This window comes from Aegilops tauschii, chromosome 2 (assembly GCF_002575655.3).
Source record: "Aegilops tauschii subsp. strangulata cultivar AL8/78 chromosome 2, Aet v6.0, whole genome shotgun sequence".
Lineage (NCBI taxonomy): Eukaryota > Viridiplantae > Streptophyta > Magnoliopsida > Poales > Poaceae > Aegilops > Aegilops tauschii.
Window position 1 is genome coordinate 6,752,713 of NC_053036.3, and position 15,645 is coordinate 6,768,357.

General features: G+C 44.2%; 1 protein-coding gene across 1 annotated transcript; it reads right to left on the reverse strand.

Moving 5' to 3' along the window:
• Positions 1-12,846: 12,846 nt before the first annotated feature.
• On the reverse strand, positions 12,847-13,245 carry LOC141040593 (cypmaclein-like). Its single transcript, XM_073506706.1, has 2 exons — positions 13,155-13,245; positions 12,847-13,034 (listed from the first exon to the last, which is right to left on the reverse strand). Exons 1-2 carry the CDS (start codon positions 13,243-13,245, stop codon positions 12,847-12,849), a joined length of 279 nt encoding a protein of 92 aa, XP_073362807.1.
• Between the last annotated feature and the right edge of the window lie 2,400 nt (positions 13,246-15,645).

Consider the following 15,645-nt stretch of genomic DNA (forward strand, 5'->3'; position numbering starts at 1 on the left):
ATGTGGATGAAATGATGATATCATGCCAACTTTCAACCTTTTCAGAGTTCATTTGAAATGCTTTCAATTTTAGGGTCTTATAGCTCAAAATAATTAGTAAATGCATGAAAAATAACAAATGAAGTCAGAAAGGATTGACAAATGATGATGTGGCTTTGAATGGTGCATTTTGAACACACAAAAAGTCAGGAGTTCAAATAAGTTTTAAAAAATGAAATCCCTTTGTAACAGACGAGTTTCCGGATGAAATCCTGATACTTTGAAAGAGATTGTCCGTTTTGTACACGAAGTGCATCCAGTTTTTGCCGTAACCCTCTCAACTTTCTTGCACATGCTATGTGGATGAAATGATGATATCATGCCAACTTTCAACCTTTTCAGAGTTCATTTGAAATGCTTTTCAATTTTAGGGTCTTATAACTCAAAATAATTAGTAAATGCATGAAAAATAACAAATGAAGTCAGAAAGGATTGACAAATGATGATGTGGTTTTGAATGGTGCATTTTGAACCGGGACCAATTCCACCCTTTGGTCCCTGTTGGTGCCACGAACCGGTACTAATGAGGCTGTGGCCCCACGAGCACCTTTAGTACCTGTTCGTGGCACGAACCGGTACTAGAGTTTCTTACTAGCTAAGCAGTTTTTTAGTCCCACCTCGCTAGCTGAGAGGCACTAGGAGCGGTTTATAAGCCCTGAGTGCAGAGACGATGAAGAAGAGGCGCAATGCTCACGTTGCTTAGCTTCAAGCCTTGAGGAATAAGGTAGACTGCATCGAGCTATGTGCAGTGCAGTCTACACTATTCCGAAAGGCTTGAAGCAAATCAACGCGCATTGCGCCTCTTTTTTATTTTTAATCATTAAAAGCAAAAAGAATTTTCATAAAGAACTTTTTTTGATAGAAACTTTAATAGCAGAAAGAATTATCATAAAGTAAAATAAATAAGTAATTAGAAATAAAATAAATAAGTTTTTTGTTGTAAGTAGAAATAAAACAAAATAAATATAGCAAAAAAGAAAATAAAAAAACTAAATACAGCAAAAAGAATTTTCATAAAGAACTAATGGCACTAATAGAAAGTTTATATGTTTTCTAAAACGAATGGCACTAACAGACAGTTTATAATTTTGTTGACCTAAAAGCAAAAAGAATTAAAAAATAAAGCAAAAAACAAAAGAAAATAAATAATGCAAAAAATTTAAAAAACTGCCACCTATTGGGCCACCATGGCCTGAATACGACTAGAAACCCAACCTGGGACAGGATTCAGTCCCGCAGAAGGCCCAATAGGCCAACAGACAACACAGTTTGACATTAGGCCCATAAGCCTGCATTTGAGAGGAGCTCGAGAGGGCAGCCGCAGTGGAGCTTATAAACCACTCCGAGCCCCTCTCAACTAGCGAGGTGGGACTAAACTTTTGTCCGCGGTCAGCGCAAGGCCCTTGGTCCCGGTTGGTGGCACCAACCGGGACCAATGCCCCCCCTTTAGTCCCGGTTGGTGCCACCAACCGGGACCAAAGGCCTCTGCTTCCCGCCCTTTGCGCTGGTGAAAAGAGGCCTTTAGTCCCGGTTGGTGGCACCAACCGGGATTGGTCCCGGTTGGTGCCACCAACCGGGACCAAAGCCTTTGCTATATAAGTAACACTTTGGAAATTTGCTGATTTCCATCGCCAGTGTCCCCCGCCCGACGACTACGCCGCCAGGCTGCCCCGTCGTCGTCGCCGTCGCCCGTGCCCCCGAGCCCACGCCATCGCTCGTCGCCGTCGTCCTCCGCCCCCCACCGCCGTCGCCATCGGCATCCGCCGCGCGCCCCCGAGCCGTCGCCCCGTACGTCACCGTCGCCGCCCTCCGCCCCCGGCCCGCCGCGGTCGCCGGCCGTCGCCCTCCGCCACCCACGCCGCCGCCCTCCGCCACCCTGTGAGCGCCGCCCCGATCCCCTCCTCCTCCTCCCTATAATGGATGTGTAGTTAGATTTGTAATTAGATTGTTGTAATTAGATTTGTATGTGTAGTATTAATTTGGATGTAATTAGATTTGTATGTGTAGTATTAATTTGGATGTGTAGTTAGATTTAGTTGTTGTAATTAGATTTGTATGTGTAGTATTAATTTGGATGTGTAGTTAGATTTGTAATTTAGTTGTATTAATTTGGATGTGTAGTTAATTAGATAATTTAGTTGTTGTAATTTAGATGTGTAGTTTAGATTTTTTTGGTGATATTATTATTGAATATGCAAATGTTTGTATGTTCATATGCAAAGAATATATCAATTTTTTCATAGAATTTTTATGATTTTTTCTGTTGTAATTTTGTTCATTGAATTTTTATGATTTTTTTTGTTCATAGAAATTGTGTATGATCAAAGTCATTTATGTATGTTCATATTTAGAAGAAAAAGAAGGAGAGAAAAAAGGAAAATAAGAAGGAGAAGAAGAAGAGAAGAAGAGAAGAAGAGGAGAGGAAGTAGAGGAGAAATAAATAAGAAGATGAAAAAGAAGAAAAAAAAAGAGTAGAAGAAGAAGAAATAGAATAATATATTATTCTATTTTTTCTTCTTCTCCTCTATTCCTTCTTCTTCTCCTCTTTTTTTTCTTTTTTTTTCTTCGATCTCCTCCTCTATTCCTTTCTTCTTCTCCTCTTTTTTTGCGTCTTCTTCCTCTTCTTATTTTTTATCGGGTATGTCGTTGTCGATATATGTACCCCCCCTCCCCGATAACTTTTAGTAAGTACTACCTAGAAAGTGTTTAATAGAATTAGTTAGAAAAATAATAGAACTAGTTAAACTAGCTAGTTTATTTTTAGTAAGTACTACTTTATTCTATTTATAGTAAGGAAATTAATAGAACTAGTTTGTTTTTTTAGTTAAAGCAATTATTCCCGCATCGACATCGACGATGCCTATCCCGCATCCTCGTCGTCGACTCGGCGGAGGAGGCCGGCTTGATCAGAGGGGCCATGTCCGGGACTGGGCTCCGCCGGGCTGGTTTTGGGAGGTGCTACCTTCCGGTGGGCGTAGGTTGGTGAGGAACCAGCGTCGTTGACCCGATCCTTGTTTGGTGGCGCTCGCGTGGGCCAGTGACGGTGCCGAGGCTTCCGGACACCGCGGAGGAGGTACGTCACCGTGTCAGCGAGGAGGACCAGCATGTCCGTCGCTACATGGTTGCGTTGGAGGGCAGGTTCGACAGTACCTGGCAGGTTCTTCAGGGATCTCACTGGAGCTATGATCCTGTGATGGTTCCGTCCCTTTGGGTGTCCACCGCCCGTGCCGATGTCCGTCGGGCGCTACTGTTCTAGCTGTACTAGCGATGCTATATGTATGATAGTATTCGAGGTGTATTAGTGATAATATTCGGCGATGTACGGACGCATGGAGATGATGTAGTTTTGCTTATAATTGAATGCATCCTAATTTGAATACTACTTTATTTTGTGATTTGATTTTGCTTATTGAATGCTCAAAGTGGAAAACTACTCCGATCCTACTTTGAATGCTAAAATTGGAGAGCACTATGATTAGTTGATAGCTTATAGGGTTTTTGTTTTCGCAGAAATCTAGGAGCCCCCCCGGCCCCTCCATCATCCCCGCCGTCGTCCCCGTCACCGCCCCCTCCGACATCGAGGTGAGACCAGCCAAATCCTCTTTTAGAAAGATAATTAAACGATATTTCGGGTTGACTGTAAGTCTGTCGAGTCTCCACCATATATGAGAGGACGAAGAATCCCGACTGTGTTGTCGTGGGGGTAGCTTCTCCTTCGTTCCCGTGTGCTAGACAATTTGGTGTAATGCACTCGAGAACGAAAAGAGGAGCTACCATCACCGACGGTCGCAAATGTCAGAGAGGAATCAGTGAGGGAGAGTTCCACCATATATATATATGAGAGGACGAAGAATCCCGACTGTTGTCGTGGGGGTCGCTTCTCCTTTGTTCCCGTGTGCTAGCTAGACATTTTGGTGTAATGCACACGGGGACAAAGGAAGGAGCGACCATCACCAACGGTCGAATGTATACACCACGTGAGCTGAGAGTTTTCAAGAAAAGACTCGACAAACCGATAGTCAACCCGTGATGAATAATAATGATCTAACTTAGGTTTTTTAGTACATATATTTAATTGTAGATGTTTAATATTTGAATTATATATGAACAGAGGAAATGTCGTACTCGGACGACGAAAGTCTCCCGGGGGAGTGCGACTGGTGCCACGACGACCGAGGTCAGTGCGACAGGCCTCACCTGGACGAAGATCGGCGCTTCAGTATTAAGCTGGAGGAGACATTCGATGTTGAAACGGTACGCAACGACGACAAGTGTTATTTTTTCGTAATTAAGCACGACTTCAACTATTTCAACGTGTACTTTTCATCTTTTACAATTCGGCTAGCTTATCCCATGCCATGCAAGACACTACGTCTTGGAGAGGATGGGTTTTGAAGACCATGAAAGTATGGAAACAAAGAAAATTCACCTAAGGACCCATCATGATATAGATTTTGAAGTAAAGCTGTATAATTCTGAGAGCGTAACCCATTTTGGTTGCAAAAATTGGGAAGCATTTTGCAAGATGTATGGTTTTGATGAGGGTATGCTTGTCACCATGGATCTTGGTGATCCTGACATCGAGCAAGACAATATGGACATTTGGGTCCTTGTTGATACGCCTCCAATTCTACCGCTATGTGAGTTTCTCAAACATAGTTATTAGCTAATTTATATTGTTCATTTCAAAATAGTTGACAGCTTATTTTCATTGACAGCTTATTTTGATTGTTCAAACAATGTGCGGAACATGGTAGACAGAACCTACTACACCGATGGCTCTGAGTTAACTTATAAGGAGAAAACTCATCTGGTCGGATTTTGTACTGATATTGAGAATTACAATATCTACAATCAAACTCCTCATCATTATGGTCCTCCATACGTGCCACTAGTGCACGTGGTGAACTACGGTAACTACTATGGAGATACCCTAGTAAGATTTCTTACTATTAAGACATCCGTGCATATTTTGCATAGTTCTAAAACTAGTGCATTATCATTGCTAACTATGAAGTTATTACTATGTTTTTCAACAGATAATCCCAGAGGATTGTGTGCCTCATTTGATGTATCAGAATGGTAGGCTTGATGTTTTGAATATACAACCAGGTCATCCTACGAATCTCAATTGTCCATACCGGATTTCTAAAAGAAGTGGAGACATGCAAATCAAAGAATGAAAAAAATGTATGGACAGTCGCAAGGAGCTTCTTGGAAGCAAAAGGAAGCGAGGCGCAAGAATTGGAGACAGGATGATCTCCATTCTCCATAATGGAGAGTCAGGGTCTATATTGTTTTATGCTATTTTATCTTAAAGAGGGTATTTCGGTCCTACCTAATACTGATGATCATGTGCTAAGAACAATTAAGTAGGGTTGGTTCGATGACTGTGAGGATGATGATCGATCGTATGACTTGTTATTAATAACGAGTAGAAGTTGTATGATGATGATTAGTAAGACTTGTTATTATATATGATGATGCATGATGCGTGCATGAAGAGTTATTATATATCAGCGGGTGAAATGAACATGGATTGGATTGAAGTGAAGGCAACATGCATGTGGTGCGTGTCGAAAGTAGTACAATCCAAACTTGATCAAGTACGGATTAGTATTACTTTCGACATGCACCACATGTTGCCTTCACTTCAATCTAAGCCATGTTTAGGCATAGCAGTACGTAGCGTTGGTAAACCAAGCACGGAGATATAAGAGAGGACAATTCTCTCTAATAGCTACCTAATAACAACCTAAATTAACCCCCCAAAACCCCCAAACCCCCCCTTTAAAAAAAACAAAAACCTCAGCTCCTGCCAGGTGCTGATGCGTGGATGCCTATTGGTCCCGGTTGGTGGCACCAACCGGGACCAAAGGCCCTCCTGCCTGGGCTCCCCGCACCGGCCACGTGGACGGCCTTTAGTCCCGGTTCGTGTAAGAACCGGGACTAAAGGGCTAGGGCATTAGTAACGACCCTTTAGTCCCGGTTCCTGAACCGGGACTAAAGGCCCTTATGAACCGGGGTAAAAGCCCCTTTTCCTACTACACTGGTAGAGAATAGGCCTTTAGTCCCGGTTCGCAAAGGCCATTAATCCCGGCTGTGCAACCGGGACTAAATATGCGCGACTAAAGGCCCCCCCCCTTTAGTCGCGCCTCTTACGAACCGCGACTAAAGGCCCGGCCACGTGGGCGCCAGGAGTCCGTCGGGGCGAAGGACCTTTAGTCCCGGTTCTCGTGGCTAACCGGGACTAAAGGCCTCCTCCGAAGGTTTAGGGTTTTAGCCCCCCTAAACCTGGTTTCTTTTTAATTTGTAGTGTTTTATTTCTATTATATTTTATTTTGTGTTTTATTTTAATTTTGATGAAGTTTCAGTACACATATTCTACGCTACTATATACATGCATATGAAATTTCAAACAAGAAGAATTCAAGAGGAATATATAATATATATTCAATCTCGGGTGACCATATACAACTTCGAACAAGTTTCCATACACAATTAGGATGGATGACCATATACAACTTCGAACAAGTTTCAATCTCGGGTATGCATATAAATTTCTTCGTCCTCGGTATAGTGTTCTCCTTTAGGATTGATGACTTCCCTCATGAAAAATCCTGCTAATTCATCTTGAATTGGTCGGAAGCGAGCTTCTGGACTAAGCCTCCTCCGCAAGTTATCCGTCGCCTTCCGCACGCTATACGATGCCTTCCGCTCAGAGGTGTGTCTCCGGATGTTCTCACAAACATAGTATCCACATAGATTGGTCCCCGGTGGCTGCTTATCCACATTAACTAACCTTCTAAAATCTAGCTCATGTTTGAATTCACCGACAATTTCTTCTGAGAACCGTCTCCAAACCCTACAGGGCAAAGAAAATTAAATGAACAAGGGAGTTATTAGTTACTTGATATTAGGAAATGAACGAAAGAGACCGATCGATATAGAGCTCAAATGATTGAAAATAATTACTTTTGCAGCATTTTTCTCATGTCGGCCCAACGCTTTGGATCCGAATCCATAGAGTCCATGATTAGAACTCTGGAGGTGTGAAGTTCAATATTTAGTAGAATCCAGTGGAACCTGCGGACACGTTACATGCACAGTCATGCATAACTCATCGATTAGACATACCATGCATGGAGTAAACAAAAGAGAATGGGCACAAAAGAGAAACACTCACCCAAAATGGTAAGGAAATAGAATATGACTTTTGAGTTGATGCTTTCTAAGAAACGTGTACAAGTCTTTCTCCACGTCTTCGGGGTGATTTTGTAACACATGTCCATTAACGATATGTGGGTCAATGAACCCAACATCATGGATGTTTCTTATTTTGCATTCCCAAATCTTCAATCTGCATAATAGCGTACGCAACAATATAGTTAGGACAATATATATATATATATATATATATATATATATATATATATATATATATATATATAGTGCAGGCAATGAAGAACGAGATGAGGTAGAAATAAATCACTTACAGAACGTAGCAACTCAGCATAGATTTGTCGAGCTCGCGCAGATTGAACAGCTGGAACAATTCACTCATATGAACTTGTACAGAGTACCGTTTGGTGTGATGCTCCTCTGTAACATCCGCATAAACATATTCTTTGTCGGCCCATGTTATGAATTGCTTGTACCAACGTAGCAGATTTCGCATTTGTGGTGGTAGACTCTTTTCCCGCGCAGGCTCGACGAGAGGCCCATTCCGCACATATTGTAATGCTATCTCACATACTGGCGCATCCTCAAGGCCTAAGAAGGCACGAAGAGTCAAACCCATCTCGGACGCTTGTTTCATGGCACTCGCTACAGTCAATCCAAGTGCTGCCGCAGCTGCTATGATCTCGGGGTCCTCTTCCGGACCGGCTTTCACTATGAGCGGGGGGATCGATTGTTTATTCTGCATCCCGAGCTGGTCAACTTGTTTCCCGCTTTTTTTACTTTCTTCTTTCTCCTCCTTCAATATTTTTGCTTGCCTACGAAGTTCATGTCCATAGTCGTCAGGCATATTCAGCTCGGCTTGGGACGGTGTCGTCAAAAAATCCTTAGCCCACTTCTTTTGCTTCTCAGTGAATACTTGCTTGGGCTCAGGCTCTTTTTTCGCCTTCGTATCCGCCTTCCATTTCTCATAATGAGCAGACGCGGCCAATTTGGTTTCAGCTTCACTAAGTTCCCAAGGCCTTGGGAGGAGAGGCTTTAGTGATGGCTCCGGTACCCTTGTGGTCTTAGGTACATAAGGGTCCAGGTTAATAGTCCAGGAGCGGGTTTCCTTGCTGTCCGCCTGCTTCTGCTTCTTCGCCGGAGGTGGATTGGGGGGCGTCATACCCGCCGGAGGAGGATTGGGGGGCGTCGTACCCGCCGGAGGAGGATTGGGGGGCGGCGGCTGCTTACCCGCCGGAGGTTGTGGATCGGGGGACAGCGTCGAATGGCGTGAAGGAGGTGTAGGTGAACCACCACGACCACCACCACCGCCATCACCACCACCACCACCACCACCACCATCGGAGGGGGGTGGACTTGTTAGCCTTGGCGCCTCGCCTGGAAACACTATGTACTTCTTTTTCCATAGAATGATCTGGCGCTTGACATCTCCAAGTCTTCTCTCCCCTTCGGGTGTAGCTTTGTCAATCTCCAGGTCCTCAAACTCTTGGACTATGTCTTCCACCATGACACGAGCATAGCCATATGCAATGGGGTTGTTGTGGTGGAGTGCTCCAGGTGTACAGGGTAAAGCACTGCCGGTAGCTACCTTCGTGGAAACGTTCCCCACGGGATAATGCAGATAACATTCTTTCATCTCCTTTACATCATCCACGGGGTAGTGAGGCTCTGGTGCACGAATCTCGATCATCGGTGCATTAGCACCAGGCGGGCATCCGTGGAAGCCACGCTGCTTCTCTGTTGCTGGCTTCCGCGATCCGCTTCATGATCTTCATGCGGCCCTGCAGCCGATTTTTCTTTTACTAGTTCATGCACGGTCTGCTTCAACTCATGGAGTTCCGATGCAAACTTCGCCAAAAGATCTGCATCCCGGTCCGTCTTTCTCTTACGGCTTCTGTAACAGTACGGGTCATTGTCCTGGGAAAACCCTACTTTCCACGGAATTCTGCCTTTGCCTCGTACACGTCCTCCGTGTTCATCATTCCCGAGGGCTGTTGTCAGTGCGTCTTTCTCTCTGTTGAACTTGATCAAGCCCTCTTGAGCTTGGGTCATTGCGTCAATAAGGGCTTGGGTGGGAGCAAACTTTTTCTTCCGGTGAACACACACCCCTGTCTCCGGGTCTAGCGATCCCCCATGCCCGTACCACCAGCTTTTGGCCCTTGGGTCCCATCCCTCTGTACCTAGAGGGATTCCTCGCACCCTCAGGTCCTCCTCCATCTTCTGCCACTTAGGCTCCGAAAGGCGGTATTCTCTTGGCCCCATAATATGATGGAACTTTTTCTTACTCGCATTATCCTTATTTTTTTCGATATTTCCTTGAAATGCTCCGATTTCTTTTGCCTCACAAATTCTGGCCAATCATCTTTCAGTTTCTCATGTTGTCCATTGAAATCCGGAGTCTTGCCCTTGTTGACATAGTCACGGGTTAAATTTTTCTTGAAGTTCCGGAATGCTTCGCCCATCTTCTGAAGAGCGAACTCTTTAACTAGCCTCCTCCTCTCACGTCCACCCGGAACCTCGTTACCGAATTCATCGACTTTGTTGTATTCCGGAGGTAGAATGAAATGTTCCATAAGCTTTCTCCAGCAATCCTTTTTCGTTCTCTTGTCGACAAAACTGAAACCAAGACGTGCCTTCTTTGGCTCCTTCCATTCCTGGACGGTGATCGGGACGTTGTCTCTAACAACGACTCCGCATTGGTTGATAAACTTTGAGGTGTGCTGTAGGGGCTTGCCGGTTTCACTGACAAAATCAATGGCATATGTTTCTCCTGTTTTCATCGCCTTGGATTTGCCACGCTTTGTCGTACTCGATCCGGCCGAGGGCTAAAAAAAGAAAGAGAGTCGCGCGCGTTAATACATATGTATTCACATTTCAGTAAGTTTGTATCACGAGAGGCTCAATGTATATATATACCTCGCCGGAGGTGGTTGCTACTTGCAATTCGAGATCGTCGTTTGTTGACGGTTGACCTCCGTGGACAATGTCCGTTCCTTCACCTTCTTGATCATTGACAATGTCTGTTCCACCGTCAAGGTTCAGAAAAGAAGAGACTACATCCTCTTCTTGCTCATATTCTGAGCCCGGCGCATAAGGAATCTCGTTGTTTATGATGCCCATTAAATAACGTTCAGCCTCCGGATCCCTAAGCGGCTCGGCTCTATCGTCCGCCATATGTCACTCCTGCATGTAGTAAAAATTAATTAAGTATAAAGGAATTAAAAAATAAGATTAAGGGGACATAGAGGAGGAGGAATTAAAAAATAAGATTATTGAGCACTAATTTGCATAGAAGTTTTTGTCTGAGCACTGCCAAGTATTTTGTTTTTCCTTTTCTTTTTCCTTTTCTTATTTTGTTTTTCCTTTTCTTCTTCCTTTTCTTCTTCCTTTTCTTTTTCCTTTTCTTATTTTGTTTTTCCTTTTCTTCTTCCTTTTCTTTTTCCTTTTCTTATTTTGTTTTTCCTTTTCTTCTTCCTTTTCTTTTTCCTTTTCTTCTTCCTTTTCTTTTTCCTTTTATTTTGGTTTTCCTTTTCTCTTCCTTTTCTTTTTCCTTTTCTTATTTTCTTTTTCCTTTTCTTCTTCCTTTTCTTTTTCCTTTTCTTATTTTATTTTTCCTTTTCTTATTTTCTTTTTCCTTTTCTTCTTCGTTTTCTTCTTCCTTTTCTTATTTTGTTTTTCCTTTTCTTATTTTGTTTTTCCTTTTCTTTTTCCTTTTCTTATTTTGTTTTTCCTTTTCTTCTTCCTTTTCTTTTTCCTTTTCTTCTTCCTTTTCTTCTTCCTTTTCTTTGTTTGAGGAGGACGGCAAGCGGCGGCGGGCGGCGGAGGACGGCAGGCGTCGGCGGGAGGCGGAGGACGGCAGGCAGGCGGCGGCGGGCGGCGGAGGACGGCAGGCGTCGGCGGGAGGCGGAGGACGGCAGGCAGGCGGCGGCGGGCGGCGGAGGACGGCAGGCGTCGGCGGGAGGCGGAGGACGGCAGGCAGGCGGCGGCAGGGGCAGGGGCAGGGGCAGCGGTGGCGGCGGCGGCAGCGCGCAGGGGCAGGGGCAGCGGTGGCGGCGGCGCGCAGGGCAGGGCAGGGGCGGCGGCGGGAGTGCAGGGCAAGGGCGGCGGCGGCGGCGGCGCGCAGGGGCAGGGGCAGCGGTGGCGGCGGCGCGCAGGGCAGGGCAGGGGCGGCGGCGGTAGTGCAGGGCGTCGGAGCTCACTGGGGGTAGGGCGTCGGCGTCGGGGCAGGGCGTCGGCGTCGATCGGCGTCGGGGAAGGGCGTCGGCGTCGGGGCAGGGCGTCGGCGTCGAGAGGAGAATGGGAGGTGGGGGAAAATTTACCAAGTGCTGTATATATAGACAGAGCATTAGTCCCGGTTGGGGACACCAACCGCGACTAAAGGTACCCTTTAGTCGCGGTTGGTCTCCCCAACCGGGCCTAAAGGTTCTTTCGCGCCGCTTTCGTTCCCGCGCGGAAAGAGCCTTTAGTCGCGGTTCGTGTCACGAACCGCGACTAAAGGTCTTTTTTCATTTTAAAATACAAATAATATATCAAAAAATTCAGAAAAATAAAACTAATTCATTTTAAAATCTTAAAAATACAAATAATATATCAAAAAATTCAGAAAAATAAAACTAATACATTTTAAAATCTTAAAAATAGAAATAATATATCAAAAAATTCATTAAAATAAAACTAATTCATTTTAAAATGTTAAAAATACAAATAATATATCAAAAAATTCAAAAAAATAAAACTAATTCATTTGAAAATCTTAAAAATACAAATAATATATCAAAAAATTCAGAAAAATAAAACTAATTCATTTTAAAATCTTAAAAATACAAGTAATATATCAAAAAATTCAAAAAAATAAAACTAATTCATTTTAAAATCTTAAAAATACAAATAATATATAAAAAATCCAGAAAAATAAAACTAATTCATTTTAAAAATTCAGACCGATTGTTTTGTTCTACATCCTCGATCCCGTAGTGAACTCGCCGGAGAGTCGGGGACCGTACATCCATTGCCGATTCATCTGCATTATTATTATATAAAGTATATAATTAACCATCATGCATTTGTTAAACTAACTAGCTAGAAATAATACAAATTAAACAATGAACTACACACATGCATATTTTATCAATGACACATGAAAGGTTCAAGTTGCTAACCGCGACCGCGGAGGAAAAATAAACGAGAAAGCTCAAGTGTGGCTCGGACACTTCATATCATGTTTGTTTCATGCTCTCGGGCATTTCATCGAACACCTTGTGTGCATAGGAGGAACCAAAAGCAAACCCACCACCCCCCTTCTGAATTGTGGCTAAGTGAAGTGAGCTGAGTCCTATATATAGGGATGGGCCTTTAGTCCCGGTTGGCCTGGCCAACCGCGACTAAAGGCCTTCGGGCCAGCCTGAGGACCTTTAGTCCCGGTTGGCCAGGCCAACCGGGACTAAAGCCCCTCCCGTCCGCCAGCTGTCGACCGAGCGCGCTGGGCCCAGATAGTTGGTCGCGGGTCTCCTCCCGAACCGCGACTAAAGACCCCTTTTGCCGCGGTTCGATTATTTTAGGGACTAATGGGGGCGTATGGAAGCCTCTTTTTCTACTAGTGCTAGTGTTGGAAGGAGAATTGATCAACTACGGGCACTTGAGCTTGCCGGTCTTTGAGTCGACCAAGTTGGCGTAGCAGGGGCATTCGTTACGGGTCTCCTGCCTGGTGCCAGAAGGGACGCAGTTACACTTGTCGCAACAGATATTGCAGTCCTTGTTACATATCTTGTTCCTCCAGTTCTTCGCGCAACGAGCGTTACACGACGACGGGCAATCTGCAGATCATACATCATTGCAACCATTCGTCAAGATACCACATCAAATCAAACGAGACAAATTAGGTTTTATTTGTTGATCAAGGACATGTGCATGCATCCATGTACCGATGTGCATACCTATCTTAGGTGTTGGCTGAGCATCCGCAACCATGAGGAGGGCGGCGAGGAGGAGAGTGGCGAGTATGATGACATTCTTGGAGAACGCCATGGAAGCAGCTCAAGAGAGCAATTACGTATGACCTATATGACTTCAATTGTTGATGGAACTACTGATATGTCACCCAATATATATATCTACTCGTATATCTATATATATATATATAGAAGTATAAAAAGACCCAACGAGTTAGATTCTAGTAATCTCGGCCATCAAACCAGGTAAATCCAACGACCGACGAGCGCTCAACATGTTTAAGAATGCAATTAATATCATACCAAAAATCACTAATCAAAACATTAACACACAAATAATATCCTACCTAATATGTGCGTGCAACTAATATACCGCCTAATGTTAACGTCCATTGCAAGTAAACAATTAGTAGTACAATTAAAATGCAAAAACTAATTAAGGGGGTAATAAAATTAGGCGAATCCTGTAATTTCTTATTTTAACATCTCATTACTACCATTGATTCATATTTTGGAGCATACGTAAGTTAGGCTTACAAAAATTGGAATGTCAAAAGCTACATAAGCTGGCAGCAGATCCGACAATAAATTTGATATGAGAGGATAACCGTCACATAAAAAAAATCTTACTCTGGAATGTGAATTATTTAAATAGGGTAAATTAAAAATTTGCCTTTCATGCTTGAGCCTAGCTAGATTTCACTAGCATTAAATTTATTTGGTTGCTTTGGGGCACAATGATATCTTTGGAATTATTTAGAACCTTAAATTCAGTTTTGGATAATATTTATAATGCCACCTCACACATTTAGTATAGGTAATTTATTTAATTTTTGGGAAGTCGGTGTGGTGGACCGGACGGGATTTTTTTATCCCCAACCACTTCTTCGGTGCGGGCGGCGGTGCGGGGGTGGTTTACGGCAGCGATGTGCCGGCGGTGGTGGTGGAAGGGTTTTGGCAACCCATTCTGTCCGGAGTTGCGGTCATCGGCGGCGATGGTGGCGGAATGGTCTTGGCAACACATTCCCTCTAGAGTTGCTGTCATCAGAGGCGATGTTGGTGCGTGGGGAGGCAACGGCAGGAACTATGGCGTCGTGCGGGTGGGAGAAAGATGTGTTGGGAAGTTTACTCGGCTGGGCAGAGTTGACTAATTTTAGGAGCCACGGACCAAATTTTCGTCGGAGATGTAAATTTTTAATCCTCTAACCAATTTAGGACTTCGGCTAGGTGCGGTTTAAAAGTGTAAAGCTGAAATTTTACTCCTCTTTTGCTTTTTAGGGGATCGGCTAGAGATGCCTTTATGTAGCTTAGTTTTTTGTTCCTTCACATGAAATAACAGTCTGTTGCGAGTCAGCAATGTATGACCACTTAGAGCGATTCAATTGCACCCAGACCACGTGTCTTGCCACGGTACCTCACGGCTAAAATTTGAAATGAAAACAAATCTTAGCCTAGATTTAATGGAATATAACTAGTCTAGCAAATAAGCTCTAAGGACATGCAGTTTCCTTCCCCTACTTGTGAACTGAAAGTTGCTTCTCTTGGATGACTCAAGTAAAGACCAGAAACTTGCATCTATACACAACTCCGAGGCAACCACAACATACTTCTACAGCCTCTGGACCTTCAGGGGAGTTGTGTGGCCTTTTCCAGCCTTCATCTGGGATAGCATTATTCCATCAAAACACCGGATTTTCCCATGGCTCGTCCAGGCCTGGCCCATAGGCCGGGCAAACGGGGTGCCTGCCCTGGGCCCCCGGAAGGCAGGGGCCCCAGCCCGAGAGTATTCCTTCGTACGTATACGAAGCCCAAGAAATATATCGAGAAAGGAGAGGGCCGATTCAGCGGTGGGGCAAAACCCATCGTCAATCTTTCTCCTCGACCCCTCCACTTCGCAAGGTCCTGACTCCCATAACAGCGCCGCCGCTCCCATGCCTTACCGATTCCAAGGTCGCCGTCGGCCATTAATGGAGATTCAAGGCGAAAATCCGTTCCCAAATCAGCTCTCCTTCCTTTCTCAGTGTTCTTCTCGTTCCCCATCAATTAGATGTTGGAGATGTGGAGATGGTAGGTGTTCTTCTTTTCTTCCTTTCCATAATCCCGTTCCTCAATTAAATCGCTCTGCCCTCCTGCTCTGACGAATCCGCATCTACCTGCATAGGTGTTCTTCAGATATTAACTGGATCTAAGTGTGAGAGAGTCTGCGGGAGTCAGGAGATTAGAAGAACTGCAGAACGGGGGAAATTATTCAGTTCTTGGTGTGGTCTTCTCGTTCGTTCTGACTACGGCAACCTACATCCACATCAATACATATTTAGGTGTGTTTGTTCCTGTATTAATTATTTTGTGCTAACTGTTCTTGTTTACTGTCATGTCGTCTAGAAAGTGTTTATCTGGTAAAAAGACCACACCGAGTGTCGATGAACAGCAATGATGCACTGTTAATATTTTTGATCCGCCAAATTACGACAATCTG